At 40.7% G+C, this 25,550-nt stretch overlaps 1 protein-coding gene across 4 annotated transcripts in view; it reads left to right on the top strand.

The window, feature by feature from the left end:
• The first annotated feature begins 9,544 nt into the window (after positions 1-9,544).
• EML4 (EMAP like 4) overlaps positions 9,545-25,550 on the top strand; it is a 173,218-nt gene continuing 157,212 nt past the window's right edge. For 3 of the 4 annotated variants that reach the window (XM_033175899.1, XM_033175897.1, XM_033175898.1), the window contains exon 1: positions 9,546-9,863. In XM_033175899.1, coding sequence (XP_033031790.1) covers positions 9,839-9,863 — 25 coding nt within the window. In that variant the 5' untranslated portion in view covers positions 9,546-9,838. Of the gene's footprint in view, positions 9,864-25,550 lie in introns of all 4 variants that reach the window. The other variant, XM_033175901.1, reaches the window with a different exon arrangement.

Raw genomic sequence — 25,550 nt, 5'->3', positions numbered from 1 at the left:
AACTTCAGGTGATCCACTGGCCTCCCAAGGTGCTGGGATTACAGGCATGAATCACCACACCCAGCCAAATTTAGACTTTTTTAGAGCAGTTTTAGGTTCACAGCAATACTGAGAAGAAAGTACAGAAATATCTCATATGCCCTCTGCCCTACACATCCATAGACTCCCACTATCAACATCCTGCACCAGAGGGGTACAGTTGTTACAATCAATGAACCTGCATTGACACATCATTATCACCCAAAGTCCACAGTTTACATAAGGGTTCACTCTTAGTGTTGTGCATTCTATGGGTTCGCATAAATATGTAATGACATGTATCCACCGTTATATCATCATACAGCGTATTTTCACTGACCTGAAAAGCCTCTGTGCCTATTCATTCCGCCCTCCCCACTTACCTCTGGCAACCACTGACCTTTCTACTGTCTTCTTAGCTTTGCCTTTTCCAGAGTGTCATACAGTGGAATTATACAATATGTAGCCTTTATGATAGGCTTCTTTCACTTAGTAATATGCATTTAAGTTTCCTCTGAGTCTCTTCATGGCTTGATAGCACATTTCTTTTTAGCACTGAATATTTCATTGTTTGGATGTACCACAGTTTATTTACTCATTTACCTACTGAAGGACATCTCGGTTGCTTCCAAGTTTTATCAATTATGAACAAAGCTGCTATAAATATGTAGAGATTTTTGTGTGAATGTGCTGATGTGCTGATTTTTAAATATTCTTGTTCTTATATACACTTATTAGTGATTTGTATTTCTTCTTTTATGAAATGCCTGCTCATATCCTTTGTCATGCCTACTTTTTTTTTTTTTTGAGACAGAGTCTCTCCCTGTCACCCAGGCTGGAGTGCAGTGGCGAGATCTCGGCTCACTGCAAGCTCCACCTCCCGGGTTCACACCATTCTCCTGCCTCAGCCTCCCGAGTAGCTGGGACTACAGGCGCCTGCCACCACACCCGGCTAATTTTTTGTATTTTTAGTAGAGACAGGGTTTCACTGCATTAGCCAGGATGGTCTCGATTTCCCGACCTCGTGATCCACCCGCCTTGGCCTCCCAAAGTGCTGGGATTACAGGTGTGAGCCACGGTGCCTGGCCTTGCCTACATTTATTGACCTGTGGTCTGGCCAACTTGATGAGCCTGGTTGTGTGCAGGATACTGGATAACTGAGACCAGCAACTGCTGGCAACAACAGGAAGATGCTTTCCCCACAATTTTGACCCTGGGAGGAACTTGGATCCTTCCACAGGAATGTCTTCGCACTTTTGGGTGAGGACAGCCCATTTCACATGAAGGACTCTCTGAACCTGGGTCATGGCTCACCTCATGGGCTGATGCAAAAATGCCACCCATGGCTGGGCATGGTGGCTCACACCCGTAATACCAGAACTCTGGGATGCTGAGGTGGAAAGATTGCTTGAGGCCAGGATTTGAGACCAGCCCTGGCAACATAGCGAGACCTCATCTCTACTACAACAACAACGTCACATTTTGGAATTGATTTCAGGTTTCAGTTCTGAGGTAACCTTGTACTCATTTTAGTTTTATAACAGATCCTCCAGAAACTTCAATCATCACAGTTTAAATGGAAGGGAAGCCTTATCTGAAAATGTCATTCAGCTAAGTGCAAGTCTCCCAGGTATTTAAGAAGGAAAAGTCCCTATTCTGACTGGGAGGACTTTGATGATGAGCATTATTGGCTTTATGCAACTAGACATGCTCTGTTATTACAGACCATTCACATCTTGATCAAACACTGAGTGTGGGCCCAGCAAAGTATTAGGCTAAGAAGAGAGTGAGGAATGACACGAAAAGCTTTTTGACCATGTATCTGGAGACACACTAATGTACATGCACACATGTGCCTTCTGTTTGCACGTACAGGCACATACAATTATTCTAAAAGAAACTAAAGGGAATAATATGCACAAAAGCAAATCATTCATTTTCTATTGTTCTTCCTGTTTCTCTTCTCCCCCCAAAACTGCAGACTGCTTAGACGCAAATTGATACAGTAACACCAAAAGAACCCTAAAGTCATAGCTGATTGCTCTGATGAACCTATGACAGGCACTAGAAGATTGCTTACTAAAGTCTGCAAGCAAAATAAAGAAACTGCTTCTTACACCCATTGTAAAGGCTTTGTGTGCTTTAATTACATCCACCCAGGACCATAAACTCGGGGTGGGAAACTTCCAGGTCTTTAATCTTAATTGTTGTAGTCCAAGTATTTCATTGCACTTGAAAACCACTTATGACTTCTTACATTTCTAGTTAAAAATTATTTTTTAAATGCCTAGGTTTTTTTTTGTTTTTTTTTTGTTTTTTTTTTTTTTACTCATAGACTTCTAGGTAAAAGTCCACAGACATGGAAAGAGAAAGGTTTAAAGTAAAATAAAATAAGTTACAAGTTTTATTGTTATTAATACTTAAATCAGAGGCAATTTTAACTTTTTGTCTTTATATACCTTCTTTACAATGTTTTGAAACTGCATTAGATCATTTGGTTATTGGATATAAAGTTTGGTGTTGTAAAGGACCGTAAACTAATGAATTTTTTTAAATGTGCAATTGAGATATCATCTAATGACACACCTGTTTCTGGTTAATCAAAATGTTTTATCAAATCCTCAAAAGCTTACTAAGGTTCAACTGTGGTTTGGGATAAAATATATGCAGATGAAGAATATGTGGCTTATCTTTGTGTGGAACATGAAGTAGTATAAGAAATAGACTTTTCAAAGAAGAGTAAGACATGATGAGTAAGAAACTGTTATCCAGGAAATTGGTACTATATTAGCTTACAGTACAGATAAACTGAATAATGGAGTAACGAGGATAGTATACGGGTAAATAAAGAGCATCCAGTAGATAACTAAAGAAAAGCCTAGGAAATCAGGTTCTTTAGCCTATGGAGACGGGAGAGAGAACTTAGTAACCCTTGCTTGCAAGCATACTCAGGTACTCTCAATTCTAAAAATTTGCCTCTTTAGGCTGGGCACGGTGCCTCATGCCTGTAATCCAACCCCTTTGGAAGCTGAGGCAGGAGGACTGCTTGAGCCCAGGAGTTCAAGACCAGCCAGGGTAACATGGCAAAACCCCATATCTAAAAAAAAAAAAAAAATTATCCATGTGTGGTGGTGTGCACCTGTAGTCCCAGCTACTCAGAAAGCTGAGGCATGAGGATCACTTCAGCCCAGGAGATTGAGGCTGCAGTGAGCCAAGATCACAATGCTGCACTCCATTCTGGGTGACAGAGTGAGACCCTGTCTAAAATAAAATAAAATATTCCTCTTCATCATACTTCAGCTCAAGTTAATTTTCTGTTTCTGATCTTCTTTATTCATTCATTTAACAAGTATTTATTGAACACCTACCAGGTGCCAGGTGCTTTTCTAGGAGCTGGGAATTCAGTAAACAAAACAGATAAAATTCTGCCAAATTCCTTTAAACTATAGCCTGCATTTTTTTTTCCACTTTCACATCCCCCTTTCAGTCTTCCGCAACTTGATTTTTTTCCCCCACCACCAAGATAAACAGCTCTCTAAAGACCAGTGATCTCTCGTAATCACTAAATCTAGTACCCCTTTCTCACTTCTCATCTTCCTTGGACTCTGTAGCATTTAATAGCTTCCAACTTCCATCATTAAAAAAAAAAAAAAAAACCCTTTTGACTCCTTTTGGTTTTGTGATAGGGCACTAGTGGGATTTGCCTTCTATTGCTGTTATTGTTTTTTCTCTGACACCTTCTCTTGCCTCCTAAATATTGGAGGTCCCTCAAGTTCTACATTCTGCTTATTTCCATTTTTTTCCCTCTTAAATCTTTTTCCTCTAAGATTTCTCATAGCTTAAACCATCGTCTCTATCGAGAAGTCTCTTGCATATATATTCCCAGACCCAACCCTCTCCTAAACCACAGTCCACATTTCAAACTGTTTGCTGGAGGCCTCCATCTGGACATCTGGTTATGACGCCAAGCACAATCTGTTTAACACCGAACGCAGCACTTGTACCACTCAGAGTTCTCTGTTGCAAACAACAGAAACCCACTCTGGCTGACTCAAACAGAAAACAAATTCACTGGGAGGATATCTCCTTCGGTCAATAGGAAGATCAGAGGGCTAGGCACAGAAAATGGGCAAAAAGCCAGCCAATGGAGGGCACAGAGAGCATAGGCAAGTTTACTCTTTAGGAGGAGTCTGGCGAGGACGCTGCCCTGGAGTGGGCTGCCCTACTTCCTACCCCTGCACACCATCACTGTTGCTCTTCAATTTCTCAACCATCTTCAAGCATGGTCTCTGACTGCTAGTTTTTGTATCACTGCCCCCCAACTCATCCCTGCCATTAAAAGACCTGGGTTGAGGCACTCACTTGGCCTAGGTCTTGTGCCTGGGCTCCAGCTATCAAAGATGGCCTCGGATTCCCTTCAGCTTCCCACAAAGGTTAATTCATCACTATATTTTATTTTCTCCAGTCACATCATTTCTTTAAGTTCCCATTTTAATATAATGCTGCCATTATTCTCTCCATCACTGGGAACTGAACCTGGATAACCTGTTTTACTCCCTCCTCTTCCTTAGCTTCTGAGGCAATCAGTCCACCCAGCTCTGCGAGGGCTTTGTTTGTTGTTAATTCATTAGTTTTCCTTCACACGATTCTTTTTTTTTCTTGGAGCTTTCTGCAGCTACTGTTTCACTGCAAGTCTCCTAATTGGATTCCCCACTTCCAGTGCCTCTTTCAATGTGTCCACCCGGTTTAATCTTCCTAAAGCAATGCTCTGATCATATCACTTTGCTGCTAAAACTGCATTGTTGATAGGCGTCTCAGTCTGGTGTTCAAGGATCTCCACAACAGAATCCCATTGAGACCAAAGGCAAACTGGTGCAGCAAAGACTTTGATTTTCAGATGTAGATGGATATGGGTTCAAAACTTGATTTTCCCATTTCATAGTTGTATATTCTTGAGGCTCATTTTCCTTGTCTGAAAAATGGGGATAATGAAACCTACCACTTAAGGACATTCATAAGTAAGAACTTGGAAAGTTGAAATAGTGTTACATGTTGTATTTAGGTTGCAACATCAACCCACAGATGCTTATAATAGGGAACATTCAACTTCAGACCTGTCTGGTTCAAAACCTTAAGTAAGGTTGTCATCAGTGTGGTTTAGCACAGGCAGGTTAGGATCAGCATGCTACATGCTTTGGGGGCTAAGTGGCAATCTAACCACCAATTATGGCATTGTTCCTAATTTCAAACTGCTGGCTTACAGATGACCTTTTGGAAATATTTTATTTGCAAGTAGAGAACTTCCTGTGTTATTAATTTTGAGAATTGAATTTCCTTGATTGGCTGCTTTCCACTCTAACATTTCTATTTAAAAATATTTCCCTGTAGAATATCAATTTTGTAAGGGGTTGCTATGAACTCTTCATGGAGAAAAAGTTTATATTTATGATGGACACATGAAAATTATTAGCTATTATCTCTAAGGCTTGCCCAACATCCAGTAAAGGTAGTAAACTTACAACACATAAAAAGAAACTTTAAAGTTGGTTCCACAATCTCAACAAGTTCAAATCTCATTTCATGGCATATATTCTGAATCAGTGTCAGGAAAACTTAGCTCTGCAGGAGAGGCTAGTTGTCTTCTTTCTGCTAGTCATGGATGGCACCATCAGAACTGCCAAAATTAACCTCAAAAGGCATTCATTCCCTCACTCATGCATCTATGCAGCAGGTCCTCCAAGTGAGGTATGGCTGGTGATCCCCACAGGATAGATTTCAGTCTCATAAGCTCTCGCCAAGAATTTACAGCACTACTAATTGCTTGATTCTTTTCTGAAGTCAGAAAGTCTGGAAAGTCTTACGAGAGAGATAACAATCATGCCAAGATTGGTAAAATGGTTATTTAGTAAGTATGAGATTTTAAACCAGTCTCTACAGACACAGTTTATGAATGTCTGAATTAATATGCAGTGTAATATATTTTTTGTTTTTGCATTTTTAATGTTTTCAAAAAATGAACACTTATATGATTAAAATAATGTAAAAGTGAAATCCCCCATTTCTCTCCTCTACCCGTTCCTTCTTCCACTTAATTTCATTTCTCAGAGGCAGCTACTTTTGACACTTTGGGGTGTCTCCTCTCAAACTCCTTTTATTTCTCTTGCAGTAATTTTGAAGTTCTCCCTAGGCATTCGTTATGGTTAGAAGCTAGAACAACATTGCAATTTAGCTTCTTATAGATTTTGGAACTCTTTTATACACTGCTTACATTAAACATATTATGAAAATGAAGAATCCCTTTTTTCCCCCACTCAGGTATTAACTTCTCATTTTTTTCTATCAAATTTATACTTACATGGACTATAGATTTATACAATCTACATAGTTCCATGACTATAGGGTTTCATTTTTTAAATAACATTCAAATAATAAAATAAAAGGAGCTGAAGACCCAGCATACTTAAAAAAAACCCTTAATTTTCCTTGACATTCATTTTAAAATGTCTGTGGGAGAGAAAAGCAAGCAGACAAAAAGTTTGTAGTTACTTTTCAAGGTCATCTAGCTAGTGAGAGTAAAACAGAGAAATTGAATAGGAATCTTATTTTTCTTCAAATGTTAGGTCAAGACTTTGACAATGTATCTTCACAAGTATTCTGAAACTCCTCCTACAATATACTCATCTTGACATAGAGGGGAAGGTAAGTATGCAGAGTCAAGATCCTATGTATAAAGAGAACGTTCTGGCCAGGCACAGTGGCTGAAGCCTGTAATCCCAGCACCTTGGGAGGCCAAGGGTAGGCGAATCACTTGAGGTGAGGAGTTCGAGACCAGTCTGGGCAACATGGCCGAACCCTGTCTCTACTAAAAATACAAAAACTAGCCGGGTGTGGTGGTACACACCTGTAATCCCAGCTACTCAGGAGGCTGAGGCATGAGAATTGCTTGAACCTGGGAGGTGGAGGTTGCCATAAGCTGAGATTATGCCACTGCACTCCAGCCTGGGCAACAGAGTGAGATCCTGTCTCAAAAACCAAAACCGTAAAGCTAATATTCTAAGTTTTTAATATTTGATATAGCTATATTTAGCCTTTTCCTATAACTGGGATCCTAGAAAATGGCACATATTTTGCATTTGCCTGAATTAAGTTATACTTAAAGAGCTCAAAGGGGCAAGGGGACTCCACATTGAAAATAATCTAAAGATAAATCCTTTGTTAAGGTGAATAACCAAAATAACCCTCCAGTAATCGGTAATTGTTTAGCACCTTTGGATTTGTGTGTTTGATGATAATGTTCAGCTATGGCTTCACTTTTGAAAGATTTATGTTAAATTTTATTTTATCTTGGTAGTATTAGAGGCTTAGATTGTAAGATGTACTTTGATAAATATAAAACAGAAAAATTCTGGCTGCTTTAAAACACTCAGGCACTAGTTGTTGAAACAATGTATTCAGATTGACTAGTTTTCAGAGTTCTTCTATGTTTGTTCATTATTCAATAAATATTTATCAAAAAGTTGTTCTGTAATATGCTCTAAGTATAAAATAGAGAGCAAAAATGGGTACAAAATAAGAGCCGCTAATACCTACTGAGCACTTATAACATACTGTGCCCTGTTCTAAGTGCTTTACATGTATTACCTCATAGCATCCTCTCAAAAACTCTAAGAAGTAGAAGTGTTATCATCCCCATTTTGCAGTCAATAAAGCAGAAGCACAGAGAGGTTAGGTAACTTGTCCAATGTTTCATAGTTAGTACATGATGAGTTGGGATGTGAATCTGGGCAGCATGATTCCAGAGTCCGCACTCTAACTGCTGGGATATACTAACTCTCCTATATTTCAACAGCTTTCCTTGTAGTATACAGTATAATGAATGAGATGCTTATTGAATAAATCATCCAAGCAAATGAAAAATTTTAACTCTGATGAATGCCACGAAGGGGAGTGCAGCAGAAACCAGGGAGCTGTTACCAAAATATGTCTCTTTTCCTTCTGGATACACAGACTACATTCCTAGCCTCCCCTGCAGTCATGTGACCAAGTTCTGGCCAGTGGAATGTGGACAAAAGTGAGGTACACACTTCCAGGTCTGGACCATAAAACATATGTATACCTATCTGTCAAGTTCTTATTCTTTTAATCGACCTAAGGCAGAGAGCGTGGCCTGAAGACACAAAGGAACAGCTGTCAGAATTGAGAACTTCTCAAAGGTTTACTTAGGCTTAATAGAAACTTACACATATGAAAATGCCCATAGCAGAGGGAACATTGGGTAAATCATTTAAGTTTGAAGAGAAGGAAATTTTAGACACCGTTTAGTCTGTAACCTGAATTTATCTTGGCTGACTTATGGCCAGTCTCCATATAGTATGGTATTCAGAAGAAATACAGGTCTTAAATCCAAATAAGAAATGCAAAGTAATTTACATTTTTAGCGAAGATTTTTAAAGAGGCACCAAAGGTAGACATATACCACAAGAAGGTTTAACAATCCTTTCAATCATTTAATTCCTCTAAGTCCCTCTCATCAGGGCATATTTCTTGTCTCATATTTCCCTCTCATCATGACATATTTCTTGGGGACCTCTTGTCAAGTCCCTCGACTTGTCAAACCATGAGAAAGTCTTTAGAAGTATGGGAAATCGTGTTGGGGAAGGGAGGAAGATGAAGGCTATGTATATTTACATGTTTTGGTTACATGTCCAGACAACCCATTTGCAAATGAATAAAGTCAGGCCTAAATAAATTAGGTGATTTGACATTCACCTCTTGGGTCATACGGAGTTGGGCCTAGAACTCAGGTTACTTCATTTGAAATAACCCTTATTATGGTTCCCTAGCAGGCCGTCCTATAGCCTGCCATATATGGTCGTATTCCACCCCTACCGGGCAGAACGCTAGGGAGAGTAAGGAAGCCTGAGTTTTTGCTTCTACTAGGTTCGATGACCTTGGGCAGGTTGTCCTCTCTAAGACTCTGTGTTTTTCTTCATGAGAAGGGTTGGTTGGGCAAGATGAACTTTTGGGTCATGTCCAGCACTAAAATTCCTTGCTTCTTATCTGTCCCGGGCCCTGCGCCTGTGGCAGTGGTGGTATCGAGCTAGTCAAAAAGCTTCGCCCCTATCTGTCCCTCACTCTACCGGGGGAGAGGGAGAACCTCTCCCTCTTGGTTGCTTCTTTAGTGTCCTTGTAGGACCCACGTGGTGGCCATCTCTTGTCAGGGGGGTCCAGACTTGGCTCTGCGGGCTTCCCAGGGGCTATATGGGGAGAGGATCCTTCATGCATCAGAGTATCCCAGGCCGGAGGCTATGCCTTATCCCCACCTGTCGGAACCAAACCGTGGTCCCCAATCTTCAGCAGGCCCACCGCGCAGGCGCAACGACCAGCCTGTCGCGAGGCGGACCAACGCCGAGGCCGAGGCAAGGTGAGAGGGCGGGGCTGACAAGACCACGCCTCCGTGGCGTCACGTGGGAGGCGGAGTCGGAAGTGTGACGGCGTGCGCGGGGCGGGGCTACTGCTGCGCGCGGGCGCGGGGGCGGGGCGCGGCGCGGCGCGGCGCTCGCGGCGGCGGCGGCTGCTGCCTGGGAGGGAGGCCGGGCAGGCGGTTGAGCGGCGCCGCTCTCAACCTGACGGGGAAGTGGTCCCGGCGGCCGCGGCTGACTACCCCAGGGCCAACGGACGGACAACGGAGGCAGGAGCCGGGAGCCGAGCCGGGCGACGTAGAAAGCGAGCGGGTCAGGCTCAGCGTCGGCCACTCGGTCGGTCCGCTGAATGAAGTGCCCGCCCCGCTGAGCTCCGAGCCCGGCGCTTTCCCCGCAAGATGGACGGTTTCGCCGGCAGCCTCGGTGAGTACGGCTGGGGAGTCCTGCCTCTTCTGCGAAGGGTAGGAACTTTGTTCTCTCCTCACACAGCCCAGGCCCTGCCCTCCCTCCTGCCCCTCGGGGTGGCCGCGGCTCCACTGCACATGTTCCCTTCGAGGCTGCCGCCCCTCCACGGACTCCGGTGGACTGAGGGGCCCCTCCCCCATGTCCAGCCCTCCTCTGTGCTAGACCCTCCTTTCCTCCCGGAGCCCCTTTCATTGCAGGGCCCTCCAAAGGGGGAACCCCTTCCCTCTCAGGCCCCCCAATAGCTGGCACACCCCTCCCCGTACACTCACGGCTCCCCCCGCTCACTCCCCTTCAGAGTTGGGACACTTCTTCAAATCCAAGCTCCTCTTCAAGGTACAACATTCCACCCCCTTTCCATATACAGAGCTCTCTTTCAGGGTGGGGACAGCCTTTACCCGAACAGAGGCTCCTTTTTAGGATGGGGACCCTCATTCCCTCTTCAGGAAGGGGGCATACCCCGCCCCCCAGTCTTCACTTTAAATTTGGAGACTTTTCAGTTTTCTTCAGAGTAGTAGGCAACTTCCTTTTCACTCCCTCCACTTCTCTGAGCATTTTGCAGTGGTGGAGAGACCTAGAAGCATCGGAGCATCATTCGCTTAATACAGGAAAGGAAGAGGTGCATCTGTATTGGGGGACCCTCTTTAAGAGTGAAAGCAGAAGTGTTTTCTGGCTCTGCATGCGTGCTGGGGAGAAGTGATTCTGCCCAATGAATCAATAGGAAAGGGGGCCTCTATCAGGGAAGGAAAGGATTCTCCATTTTTGGAAGATGTTGTCTTTGTGGAATGGAGAAAGGGAAGAGGTTGTTAAATAGGCTGAAGTGCCTTTTCAGTGTTCCTTTCACTCAGATGAAGGTAATCTTCTGGGTAGGAAAGTCACAGCGCCAGGCTAGTATTGACTGCCCTAGAAACTGAGTCTGGAATTACTACTATTCTTCGAGGCCATTGGAATCTAGTGAAAGATTGAGTTCTACTGTTAGAATAGTGAGAACAGTTTCAGCTTTGGCTGATAACGCAGTTATGTGATACCTACTGCTGGAATTGTATTTTGAGTGTTTTATGTGCAGGTAGCTTGTATTCAGACGCCTTTCTTTTACGTTTCTTGATAATAAGTCTCTACTTGTTTAATGTTCACTGATCAGTGAGGAGTCTGTCCATACATAGGCCGTACTATATCCAGATAATATCGAGATGAGATGGATTTTTAAAATCTAAAGTAAAAAAGTGAGTCAAAGAGCAATGGGCCCATAATAGATATTAAATAGTAAAATCCATAATTTTGGCCTTCCCTTTTTCTTGGGCAGAAAAAATTGTTGTTATAGTGCTTTCAGAGTGGAAATCCTAAAATAGGAGGCAACTGAGTGTTGTGTTACTCGTTCCTCCTCAAAGGCACCTGTTGTCCATTATCTAACCTTTGATGTCTTGTAATTCCTTACTTAGGTTGGGCGCCTTTTAGAGAGACATCCATTTTTCCGTGGTTCTTTTTTAGCTCCATGCGTTGGTTTATTCACAGTAAATGTTGGACCGAAAAACTTGTCCTATATGTCCGCTAAAGGGCTGATCATATACTAAAGTAAAAATTGAGTGTCTTTTTAGGGGATGTTGTGGAGAGCTGTGTTATCTTTGTACTGTATTGGGTCCTCATCCTGTAGGAATGGGGAGATCACTATTCACTTTAACTTCTTTCCTGTTGGTTCTAAAGACTTCTGGAGGGTTTGGTAAAGCTTCATCTTCTATAAGTGTTTAGAAGGAGTCTTTCTCACCAGTTGGGGCACTTAAGTTTATTTTCAAACATTGATTATGCTTTGTAATAGCTTTCTTAACCAGTTCATGAGGCAAGTGATATAAAAGACCGAGAGATGAAGATGAATTGCATTTGGGGCTCACACTTTTCATATAGAGCGTCATTGTTGACCCTAATGTTGGATGTAAAAAATTTATTTGATGCCATGCTTTGGGTGGTATGTGATGAGACTTTTCTTTAGATATGGTGTTAATCCGGAGCAGAGGAGATATGCCTATCAGAGGAACCTGCGTCTGCAGAGAGGGAAGGAAATGGCTCCTGGCAGTATTTCTGGAGCTGCTCTTGATGAAGATGCTTCTCAGTGGGAGCTCTGTGCTTTCTCTTTCTGTGCCCCTTGTAAGAGTAAAACTAGGCCCCATCTTAATTGAAACCTTAAAGGGTGGGGGAGGAGTAGTGCTGGTATATTTTACTGGTAGTCTTTAAGCAGAGCTTTGCTCAGCTCTTGCCAAATTGCTTGTTTCTGTTCTCTGCAGTTAATTAGCCTAGAGTTTAGAGTTACATTGATCTTTATTTTATCAGGAGAGCCATGAATATAAAGGCAAGTACTTCTACTCTAGTAGATGTTTAAAAACTTTTTTTTTTTTAAACCAAACAAGAATTCAAAACATGTGAAGTTCTTCTGGGGTTACAAGTATTGAAAGCATTTATCCTCAAGGAAGTATGTGTGTATTTCCTTTTACATATTAGATAGGTTCTTGAAAAATGGTGAAAAAAAACTACATTTTTATAAGCAGAAAAATTGAGTGCTTTATAAACAGAACAATTTTAGAGAAGAGATTATTTAAGAGAATCCTGTGGCGACTCATTTTGGGAAGTGAAAGACTTAAAATTCAAACTGTACCCTTGATTGTTGCATGTTTAGATAAGAAAACCACTGTATTATGTGCATTTTATAAGATGTCTAATGGCAATTAAGACTAGTGTTTTTTTAAATCATATGAATGATAGATGATTGGCTGTTTCATAAATGCCACATTGAAGTTACCTGGTACTGATTATATTATCTTTGTTTTACATAAAAAGAACTGAAGAATTCTTTTAATCTCCGCAACTGATGAGTTTCAGGCAACTTGGCTGGCAGGTGCTTGTACTCTGGAATTTCCCTTAGGTATTATTAATATATCTTTTAATTCACGAATTATGGCAACTTAAGGCAGCACTGTAGAAACCTTTTTTTTTTCTTTAAGGAGAGAAAACTACTCAATTACCTTGATGTCTTGCCTCCAAATCACTACATATAGATACCCATGTGCAAAATGTATATACTGTGTATATTTTAAATCTCAGGTCTATGTGCAAAAGTGGGGAACTATTCATACAGCTTTTACCGATTTTTTATAAGACAGGGATTGGGTGCATTTCATGCTTAATCTTTTTAGAATCTCTTGTAATAGAGGTTTAATTTTAAGACTTTTATCTTGGAATTAACCTAGAGATTAGTCTGTTTGCATTTGAAAGAAACCTTATACCTAACCATGTCAGCTTTAAATTTTTCTGCCTCAAAAGTTAAACAGCAAAACTTAAAATCTTCCCCCTAAGAAAAATCGTAGTGAACGAAACTGTTGGATTAGGATCTATAAGAAACAATATTCTGGGTGCAGGGTATAAATGTGAACAAGTATGCTTCAACTTAGTCTTTTTAACATCACATTGTTAGAACTGTGATTTCTCATCAAAGATTTAGTCTTGCTTTCTTAAAGGAACAACGCTGTATGTGATTTTCAAATACTAACCTAAAGCATTCCTTATTTACATGAAAATGTTTTTCATGTTATATTTGGAGAGGTTTTTTTAAAACTTTTTTTGTTGGTTGCTTGTCTCTTGAAGAGTTCAAGATAGACTTAAGTTATGTAACAGGACATGAGTAGTAACTCTTAAATAGTAGAGCATCTTCATGAGTTAGCTAGAGTATTTTTCAACATGTATATGGATTAACATCGAGCATGGACTAGCACTATGCTAGGTGGTTCTCATGGGAAAGACAAGTAAAAGACATGCTTTTTGCCTTTTAGGAGCTTACTGCCTGGTTTTTAAAATAAGTACCATGACCAGGTACAGTGGCTCACGCCTGTAGTCCCAGCACTGTGGGAAACCGAGGTGGAATGATCGATTGAGCCCAGTAGTTTGAGACCAGCCTGGGCAACATAGCAAGACCCTCTCTCTACAAAAAAACAAAAATAGGCGTAGTGGCATGCGCCTGTAACCCCAGCAACTTGGGAGACTGAGGCAGGAGGAGCACTTGAGCGCAGGAATTAAAGGTTGCAGTGAGCTACGATTATACCACTGCACTCCACTGGGCCACAAAGCAAACCTCTGCCTCTAAAAAAAATAATAATAATAATAAAGTACATACTGTATGTAGAGATGTTTACTATTAAGCCTAAATACCAGAAATGGGGATGAAGGGAGGAAACACCATTTAGAATGCTGTGCTATGTTTCAAGCAAGCAACTTCTGAGAGAACATTTGTTGATTGCTAGATTTATCTCCGTAGAGCTTAGCTTTTTGAAACAATGAAATAATTTATTTAGCAGTTCAAATACTAGGGAGTCTTTCTCTGTCTTACGTGTAAGTTGGAATAACACGTAGCAAAATACTGCGTTTTGTATGTGGGAGTCCATATCTGTAACGTGTAAAACTTTAATATTCTTAAGAAATTTTAGAAAAATATTTTGATGTTTAAAATAGATTCTAATACTTGTAAAAAGTTTAGGGGAAGAATCTACTTCATCTAGTATTACCTCAGTGTGGAAGATTCCCAGATCTATAGTATATTTCTTTTTGTGTGTGTATCTGACGGAGTCTTGCTCTGTCTCCCAGGCTAGAATACAATGGTGCAATCTCAGCTCACTGCAACCTCTGCCCTCTTGGTTCAGGCGATTCTCCTGCCTCAGCCTCCCGAGTAGCTGGGATTACAGTTGTGTGCCCCCACACCCGGCTAATTTTTGTATTTTTAGTAGAGACAGGGTTTTACCGTGTTGGCCAGGCTGGTCTCAAACCCCTGACTTTGGGTGATCCACCCACCTTGACCTCCCAAAGTTCTGGGATTACAGGTGAGCCACTGCGCCTGACCGTATAGTATATTTCTATGTCTGTATGTGATCTCTTATCCTTTAGCTGTCTTATGCTATTATAATGGCTTAATTTTGCATGCTGTATATGATTTTTAAATATTATTCTAAAGAATTCCTTATTTACAGTGTACAAAGAGCTTTTACCTCATTTAATCTGCATACTAACCTTGGGAGATAAATTATTATGCTTTTTTTTTTTGGATACAGAGTCTTGCTCTGTTGCCCAGGCTGGAGTGCAGTGACGTGATCTCGGCTCACTGCAACCTTTGCCTGCCAGGTTTAGGCAGTTCTTTGCCTCAGTCTCCCGAGTAGCTGGGATTACAGGTGCCCGCCAGCATGCTTGGCTAATTTTTGTATTTTTAGTAGAGACGGGTTTCACCATCTTGGCCAGGCTGGTCTTGAACTCCTAACCTTGTGTGATCCACCCACCTCGGCCTCCCTCACAGGCGTGAGCCACCATGCCTGGCCGAGAGTGTGTGTTTGTTTGTTTTTGAGATGGAGTCTCGCTCTGTTGCCCAGGCTGGAGTGCAATGGCACCATTTCAGCTCATTGCAGCCTCTGCCTCGCAGGTTCAAGCCATTCTCCTGCCTCAAGCCTCCTAAGTAGCTGGGATTACAGGCGCTTGCCACCACACCTGGCTAATTTTTTGTATTTTTAGTAGAGATGGGGTTTCTCTGTGTTAGCCAGGATGGTTGTGATCTCCTGACCTTGTTATTCACCTGCCTAGGCCTTCCAAAGTGCTGTGATCACAGATGTGAGCCATTGCACCCGGCTAAGAATGTGTTATTTTTTTAAAACGTTGAGTCCAGGTTTTTTCTTTTTTTTGTATGGTTGGGATTGTTTGTATCTATATTATTTTATTTTATTTTATTTTGTTTTTTTGAGACAGAGTTTCTCTCTGTTGCCCAGGCTGGAGTACAGTGTCACAGTTTTCGCTCACTGCAACTTCTACCTCCCAGATTCAAGCGATTCTTGTGCCTCAGCCTCCCGAGTAGCTGAGATGACAGATGTGCACCACCGCCCCCACCTAATTTTTGTATTTTTAATAGAGATGAGGTTTCGCCATATTGACCAAGCTGGTCTCGAACTGCTGGCCTCAAGTGATCCATCCACCTCAGCCTCCCAAAGTGCTGGAATTAGAGATGTGAGTCACCATGCCTAGCCTCATATTATTTTTAAATAAAGGAAACAAGAATAGAAAAATAAATTATCTTTAGCTCATCTGTACGCAGCTGATGTTAACGTGTTGATGTACTTGTTCTTGGTCTTTTTCTGTGTTTAACTTTTTTAATAGTTAAAATCATACTGCAGACATAATTTTGCATTCTGTGTTTTTCGTTGGATCCTAACCTTTTTTTTTTTTTTTTTTCCACTTAAACTCAGATTTTTCTGATGGAGTGTAGTGGTCTTTTCTCTACTCAGTTACTGACTCTTTATAACCCTCAGGTACATACCTGAATCTGAACTTCTCTCCTGAATCAGCTTCTTTTCCTTATTTCCCACTGACTGTATCACCCAGTTTGAAATTTCAGAATCATGTTTGATTCTTTGCCATTTTTGCCTGGGGCATTAGAATCTCTTCTAAGACTTGTCAATTCTTGTCACCTTTTCTCATCCCTTTTGTTTTCCACCGCTGTAGTTCAGGTACTTATTATTCGATGCATGGATTATTGCATGGCATCAAGAATCTCCACCTGTCCAGTTTATTTTGTACAAGGCCCTCAGATTAATCTTCCTAAAGCCATACTTTGATTGTGCCATTCACCCTCTCAGATTGCTTCATTGCCTTGATGACTACATTCAAACACCTTAGCCTCTTAGCCTCTTCTCAAGTCCTCTGTCATCTCTTTCTGCTGTCTTACCATGTTCTGACCAAAATGACCTATTTCTTGTTCCTCAGATTTTCATCTTTTCATCCTGATGACCATTCCCAATACCCTTCAAGGCTCAACTCAAATATTATTTCCTTTGTAAAAATGTTTATTTCTTTTCATTCCCAGCCCAAAGTATTCTTCCTTGAACACTTGATAGGACCACTCTTGGGGTACTTATTGCGAAATGTTTTTTTCTTATAGTTATAAGGTGAAAGTAGTTATTGCAAATCTTAAAATTGTTATTTCCCTAAGCCAAATTGTTTTTATTTTTATTTATTTTTTTATGAGATGGAGTTTTGCTTTGTTGCCCAGGCTGGAGTGCAGTGGTGTGATCTCAGCTTACTGCAACCTCTGCCTCCTGTGTTCAAGGGATTCTCCTGCCTCAGCCTCCCGACTAGGTGGTATGACAGGCGTGTGCCACCACACCCGGCTAATTTTTGTATTTTTAGTAGAGACAGGTTTCGTCATGTTGCCCCAGCTGGTCTCGAGCTCCTGACCTCAAGTGATCTGCCCGTTGAGGCCTCCCAGAATGCTAGGGGATTGCAGGTACCACGCCCACCTAAGCCAAATGTATAAGCCTCTTGAAGGCTGTATTGAAGGTTTTATTGAAGGCTGAAACTCCCATGTGTCTTTGAAGTCTTGAGGTGGAGATTTCATGATCCAGTAAAATGTGGAGGAAAAAAATTAGGGACTAGCATATAGTTGATGACTTAACAACCTTCACTTTCATACCTTGTTTTTTTTTAAAAGAAATGACACTTGAAGACCAAAAGATTATAATACACAATCTCAGAATAAAAAATTGTAAAATTACTTTAAAAAATATGGCTTACACCTGTTATCCCAACAGTTTGGGAGGCTGAGGCGGGCGGATCATTTGAGCTCAGGAGTTTGAGACCAGCCTGGGCAACATGGTAAGACCCTGTCTCTACCAAAAGTACAAAAAAATTAGCCAGGCATGGTGGAGCACACCTGTGGTCCCAGATAACTTGGGAGGCTGAGCTGAGAGGCTTGCTTGAGCCTAGGAGGTGGAGGTTGCAGTGAGCTCAGCTCACACCACTGGTCTCCAACCTGGGTGACAGAGTGAGACCCCGTCTCAAACAAGCAAGCAAACAAACAACTCACTTTGTTCTTATTTCTCATTTCACGTGAAATGAGTGAAATCTTCTAGACTTTATTGGGAATCTGATAAAGAATTGTGTGCCAGATTCTAGGGTATTATTTTCAAGTACAAGTCATATGCATGACCTGTGAATGGTTTTTGAACTCAGTTTAGTAGTGGTCAGGACCAACATTAGAAAAATGAGAAAAGGAAGAGATAATGTAAAATATCAGTACTTCATGTGAGATTGCTTCATGGAACATTTAATATCAGTTATATATATTTGTCTTAGATTTCAGTGTAAAATTTCTGTTGGTCACAATCAGATGAAAGATACATTTTTAGTGGCTAATCCCTATCTTTGAGAGAATAGGTGGAAAGGTTAACATACATAAAAAGGTGGATGAACAATCAGAAGTAATCATGAGTTGTGGGCTATGTCTTTGATAAGTTTTTAGAGTCTGAATATAATTAGAATATGTTTAACATCAGTAGGAGCAGAAAGATATTTATTAGTTCTAGAATGAATGTAATTCAGACAAACTCAGTATGTAAAGAAGTGATTTTATGATATTGGTAGGGCTGGGGTATATTTACCTTGCAAATCAATTCTTTGCTTTGAAAGAGAATTTTCAGGCCAGGTGGTGTAGCTCACACCTATAATCCTAGCACTTTGTGAGGCCAAGGTAGGAGTATCACTTGAGGCCTGGAGTTCAAGACCAGTCTGGGCAACACAGTGAGACCCTGTCTCTACCAAAAAAACAAAACTTAGCCGAACGTGGTGGCACATACCCAGCTCCTTGGGAGGCTGAGGTGAGAGGATCGCTTGAGCCCAGGAGGTGGAGGCTGCAGTGAGCTATGATCATGTCACTGCACTCCAGCCTGGGCGGCAGAGTGAGCAGCGAGACCCTGTCTCAAATAAGTAAGAGGATTTTCCTTGTTTGAGTATCCCCCATGTGATGCCTGTCACGTGAGAAATCCCTGGGAGCCAAAAACAACTGCAAAAAAAGAGGGTTTACCATATTGCTTTATTTTACTTTTAAGCCAATCTGATGGAGTTGTCTGTGTCTTGACTGGTTCCCCACTTATTTGCTCAAATACATTTTTTCCCCAGGAAGCTGTCCCTGATTAGTACACTCAAACCATTGCACTATAGCGCTTCTAAAGTGGAGGGGACTGAGCACTTACACTTAAGGGATCTGGGAGTATAGCCAAAAGTTGAAATCTATGTAATTTTAAAGTTAATATGATTGTTTTGCAACAATTATAATAAAGATTTATTCAGACAGGAATCATCAATAGACGCTAAATCTAAGGGGATATTTTGGTGAGGAGCAGGATGTCTGCATGGTCTTAAATTTCTCCCCATATAATGCTTATTACTTGTAAGGGGGGAAAACAGTAACTCAATATGGTGGTGAAATCAGACAACCATATTATTGTCTTTTTTGCACACATGCACATTGTGTGCATGATCAAAATAAATATCGCCAGTGGTTGTTGTTTGTATCTGCATGTGATACCCTGAAAAGAACACATCACTTATCGTGTTTTTCAGCCATGAATTCATAGCCTGAATCTAATCATGAGGAAATTTTAAACTCCAGATGGGGAACATCCTATTTTTTAAAACGTCGGGGAGCTGGGGTTTTTTTTTTTTTTTTTTTAAGTGTTATAAAGACAAAGTCTGTGGAAACATTCCAGGCTAAAGAAGACTTAAGAGATATGGTAACTAAGTGGACTACCTGATTTTAGACTGGATCTTGTATAGAGAGGAAAATATAACAAAGGATATTATTGGATCACTTGGCAAAATTGGAATATGGATGGTAGTAAGTATTGCATTAATGTTTATTGAAGTTGATAACTGTCTTCAGGTTATGTAAGAGAATACTTTTATTCTTAGGAAATACATACCAAAGTTTTTATGGAGAATAATCCGTGATGTTTATAACTTATATTCAAATGGTTTAGGAAACAAATGTAATACATATGTGGGACTTTTTTATTTTGTTTTGAGATGGAGTCTCGCTCTGTCACCCAGGCTAGAGTGCAGTGGCGTGATCTTGGCTCACTGCACCCTCTGCCTCCCGGGTTCAAGCGATTATCCTGCCTCAGCCTCCCGAGTAATTGGGATTACAGGCGCATGCCACCATGCCCGGCTAATTTTGTATTTTTAGTAGAGATGGGGTTTCACTCTGTTGGTCAGGCTGATCTGGATCTCCTGACCCCAAGTGATGCACCCGCCTCAGTCTCCCAAAGTGCTGGGATTACAGGCGTGAACCACTGTACGTGACCATATGTGTTTTATATATACACACAGATACATGGACATATAGAGGGAGGGAGGGACAGAGAGCATGCATATGTGCATGTGTGTAAATAAAGCCAATGGATAAAACGTTAATAATAGGTTAATTTGGTGAAAGCTATGGATAGTCTTTGTACTGTTTTTGTTCTTACAGCTTTTCTGTGAGTTTGGAATCATTTTCAAAGGAAAAGTTTAAAAAAATATGCACTGTGCATTATACTTCATAGTATAGCTTTAAAAAAATTTGAAACTATCCTGTCTTCCAGAAAATTCCAGGCAAACCCTTGAGATAAAACTGCGGCTCCAAGAATATGTTCCTTGTGTATATCATGTGGCTTCCTTTTATCCCTAAGCCTCAGTTTGAGAAACATGTCTCTGGGCCAGAGGTAGCTGTGGTTCAGATTTAGCCAACAGACATGTTTTGTTTGGCCCTTTTGAGTGTTTTAAAAATTGGGAAATTTCGTATAACAATGTGGATGTTTGGTTTCTATTGAAAAATAGAGTGATCTTGCCACTCTGGGCTTGCATTCCATTCCAGATGATCTATATATTCACTAAGTGGTGTGCCAGGTGCCCTCAGTCCCTACCTTACATGCAGCTTGTTTTAGTCATTTCTTTCCTGGCCTCTGTAGACCTATCTTTGCAACCTTTACCTAGCCTAAGAGGTGATGAAAGTGCCTGTCTTCTTTATACTATAACAATTTGAGAACTAAATTGCTAATCAGATGCCCTATCACCCTCTAACATTTTAGTGTTTATTTCCTGTAAATAAGGCTTTCTCCTACATAACCATCTACAACCAACAAAATCAGGAAATGTTGATACATTACTGTCTAATTCTCAGACCCATTCTAGTTTCACTAATTGTCTGAGTAATGTCTTTTATAGCAAAAAGCTGTAGTTCACAATTACATGTTGAATTTAGTTCTCATGTCTCTTTGATATGGAACAGTTCCTTAGTCTTCCTTGGGTTTTGTGACCTTGACACTTTGGAAAGTTGCCCTCCAGTTGTTTTGTAGACTGTCCCTAAATTTGATGTTTTTAGATTCAAATTATGCAATTTTGGGAGAAATGCCACAGAAGTGAAGCTGTGTTTGTCTCATTGCATCCTATTAGGTGGCACACAGTTTTGATTTATCCCATTACTGGTGATGTCCATTTTGATCACTTGGTGTCTGCTAGACTTGTCCACAATTTTACAGTTTTAGTAATTGCAAGATTATTTTTCTTGTTTTACTTGGTAGTTAATAGCTATTTTGCAAAATGCGCTTTGAAACGATGTAAATATTCAGTTCTTCATCTGACCTTCAGTGTATTGGTTTATATCTGTATGGACTCAGGTTTCTTATTTTATTTTGTATTTGAGACAGGGTCTCACTCTGTTGCCCAGACTGTAGTGCGGTGGTGCGATCGCAGCTCACAGCATCCTCCGCCTCCCAGGTGCAAGCGATTCTCCTGCCTCAGCCTCCTGAGTAGCTGGGTTTACAGGTGTGTGCCACTACCACTTGGCTAATTTTTGTATTTTTAGTAGGGATGGGGTTTCACCATGTTGGCCTGGCTGGTGTCAAACTCCTGACCTCAGATGACCTACCTCAGCCTCCCAAAGTGCTGGGATTACAGGCGTGAACCACTATGCCTGACCAGGTTTCTTATTTTTTTTGATGGGTTATAATCCATTACTATTTATTTTGATGCTTAAATTGGCCCTGTTTTGGCAAGTAGATGCCCCTCTAAACTGTCTTCTTTGTTTTTTTGCCATGCTCTCATCGTTCTTTGATGACTTTCTTGTGTTGTGACACAATAAGATGATTCAGGTTCGTCTTGTACTCTTTTTGCTCCAGCCCTACAATCAGCCATTTTGCCAAAGAGCCCTACTTCTTTTATGGAGAATGGTATTTAGAAACCAAGCTCTGTGCACTAGTTGTGTTCAATGCTGCTGGAGTCCTTGTCACAGTAGTTAAAATTAAAGAATATATTTATGTACATATGTGTGTGGCAGTATATAGATATAGTTACAGCTATATTTTTACAACAGCATAGGATTAATTTTAGTTTCCTCCTTTATATATTTATAATTACTTCCCCAACAGAAACCTGGCTTCCTTTATACTTAGCATATTTATTTATTTGATGAGTCCTCCCCTGCATAATCAATCTCCTGTCTCCACTGGTTTCTACTTCCTTGCCTGTTCAGGTTCTGATTGAACCTGTGGTGGGCTGCCCCGTCATCTCGTACTGACATTCTCATCCCACCAGGGCTCCAGCATCCTATGCCAGGCTGCCTTTCTCATCCACCTGGTTGTTGATACCCTGCACACTAAACTCTGACACCCCATCCTGTGCTGCTCCTCTACCAGAATGACCTCCTTACACTCTTGCCTTGTACTGGCTGCCTTGATAGCTTTAGGACTGAACTATGGGGGAAGGGGAGAAGCCTAATCATTTTTAGAGAAAACAGTAGCTCTAATGAAAAAATTGAAAACTGTATCTTTTCCACCAAATATCACAAGTATTTCTTTATTTTATATCACTTCCCAAATCATGTTTACATGTCTGTTAGTCTGCTAGAGCTACCATACGAAATTACTACAGACTGGGTGGTTTAAACAACAGAAACATATTTTCTCACAGTTTTGGAAGCTAGAGGTCAGAAATCAGTGTTTTGTCAGGTTTGATTTCTTATAACACCTTTCTCCCTAGCTTGTTGGTTGCCATCTTCTGTGTCCTCGTGTGGTCTTTTCTTTATGTGCACATATCACTGGTGTCTGTGTGTCCAAATTTCCTCCTTTTTTTTTTTTTTTTTTTTGAGACAGAGTCTCGCACTGTCACCCAGGCTGGAGTGCAGTGATGCGATCTTGGCTCACTGCAAGCTCCACCTCCCGGGTTAATGCCATTCTTCTGCCTCAGCCTCCCGAGTAGCTGGGACTGCAGGCGCCTGCCACCGTTCCCGGCTCATTTTTTTGTGTATGTTTTTAGTAGAGATGGGGTTTCACAGTGTTAGCCAGGATGGTCTCGATCTCCTGACCTCATGATCTGCCCACCTCAGCCTCCCAAAGTGCCGGGATTACAGGCGTGAGCCACTGCGCCCTGCCCAAATTTCCTCTTCTTACAAGGATACCAGTTGTATTGGATGAGGCCCTCCCACCCCACCGCCCATCTCTACCAAAAGTACAAAAAATTAGCCAGGCATGGTGGTGCACGCCTGTGGTCTCAGGGACTCAGGAGGCTGAGGTGGGGAGATTGCTTGAGCCTGGGAGGTAGAGGTTGCAGTGAACTGAGATCACACCACTGTGTTCCAACCTGGGTGACAGAGTGGTGACTGACGCTAATTATAGCTCCCAGAATGAAAATCTAACAATTTAACAAATATTTGTTAAGTAAATACTGCATGCCAGGCATTGTTTTCATACTGGGAATATGTCAGTGAACAAAATAAAAATCCCTGCTCCATGAAGCTTATATTATTGTGAAGGGAGATAGACAATAAAGAGTTTTAATTAAATTATTCACTCTTAGGAGGTCAGTGGCTTCTGTAAAAACAATTGATGTCTACACTGTTGGTTGTGAGCACATTATCCTTTTTTCTTAGATGTTGGTGATATAACCTGTGTGGGATATGGCTGGGTCAGATTATACAGAAAAGTAATCTTGGAGATACAAAAACAGGTAGTTAAAACATTGATAGCTGCCCTAGGGCTACTTTGTTATACATCTTAGTCACTGTATCTGAATTTGATAGGTTTTTGGTATATGTATATGTATGTATAAAATACACGTATACGTTTGGCAGGCTTCCATTCTCGGTTCCTTTTTTTAAAAAATCATTTATATTTGAGGTCTTATTATTTACTATGCTACCTTTATGGTTGGACATACATTTCTTTTTATTTTTAGTATTTTTTCTTATTAAAGAATTTGGCTGTATTTCAATAAAATCTTTTTTTTCAGGTTAATTATTATAGGTCACTGTTTATCAATCTGGATTCAGGACCTATATCCAGTTACTAGAGAATTCTTGGGATGCTGAGGAGGTCTTAAAACAGCTGTTTGTGGGTGGTGGTGTTGGTAAAGGCAAAATGTGGGTTGTGTGACCAGGATGAGGTCACCTCTTCCACCTTCTGGCCCTCTTTCTTTCCGGACTTTAACACCTACTTTGGTACTTAAAGCAATTTGGGCCGTTTGCTGTGCTCTGAAGAGTTGTTTAGTAGTAGCACCTATAAGATGGTGTTAAATGTTTTTTGAATGAGTCTGTGTCACAGCAACAAGGAAAGAGTTGTTTTCAGTAGTTTGAAAACCATTGATATGGTTTTTATCTCGTTCTATTCTTTCTTAACCTGCATATGGCCACCAGATTATTTATTCTAACACACCATTTTCATTGTCACTCCCTGTTTTAAGAACTTTCTTCTCAAGTTTCTGTGAGATAAACTCTAGTATGGTGTCCAAGTTGTCCTGCCACCTGGCTCTCTCCTACCTTTCCAGCTTCACCCGTTACCACGGCCCCTACATGGATTCCCTCTGTATCCCTTTTCTTGCTTAGTTTTTTGTTAACTGGTTTCTTTTTATACCATTATTTATTTAATATCTTTCCTTTCTCTTAGTAATTTCTGTTTATCCAAAGTAGTTTAAGTCCACCTCTTGACCACTTTAATCCACAGGAATTTTCTCTCCTATTTTCTGAAATCTAGCACATTTGATTTTACTTACAGAGATGAATCATATATTTGCCTTATGTTGTTAACTCATATATATAGCCCTTTAAGTATTTCATGTTGTCTTTTCAATTAGGCAATACATTTCTTAAGGACAAGAATGTGTTTTATAGTAGGCTGAATGTATTGCCTTTTGAGTGGTAACTGCTCTCATATCTAGCGCCTAACTGCTTTGGTCGATGGGAAAAACCGTAGGATCAGTGGATTGATATAATTCTCTTTAACTTTTTGTTTTTATGTAATCTAGTTTTCTGTCCTTTGTGCAATGATATATCTGTGACATATTGGCAAAATCATTTGTCCTGGAATAATATAATACCTGAGCATATATTAATTTTTTTTTCATTTTATAAAGAAACTGAGTTGAAGAGAGGGAAAATAACTTGCTCAGGATTAGAGGTTGACAAACTACCACCTTCTGGCCAGTCTGGTCTCTTTTGCATTCTGTCTGAGAAAATGGTTTGTGCATTTTTAAGTAGTTGAAAAATAGAATATTGTGACACATGAAAATTATATGAAATTCAAATTTCAATATCCATAAATAAAATTGTGTTGGAACCAGCCATACTTGTTTACTTAGGGATTGTCTGTAACTACTGTCACGTGACAATGGCAGAGTAGAGTAGTTGTAACAGAGACCGAATGGCATGCAGAGCCTAAAAATCTCTGCTGTCTGGTTTTTTATAGAAAAAAGTTTTCAGCCCTTGCTTAAGGTTGAAACTTGTTCAGCCTTGGCTTAAGGTTGAGCCATGATTTAATTCTAGGCAGTTAG

Source organism: Trachypithecus francoisi, unplaced genomic scaffold, assembly GCF_009764315.1.
Source record: "Trachypithecus francoisi isolate TF-2019V2 unplaced genomic scaffold, Tfra_2.0 Lachesis_group17, whole genome shotgun sequence".
NCBI lineage: Eukaryota > Metazoa > Chordata > Mammalia > Primates > Cercopithecidae > Trachypithecus > Trachypithecus francoisi.
This window is presented reverse-complemented; position numbering and strand designations above follow the sequence as displayed.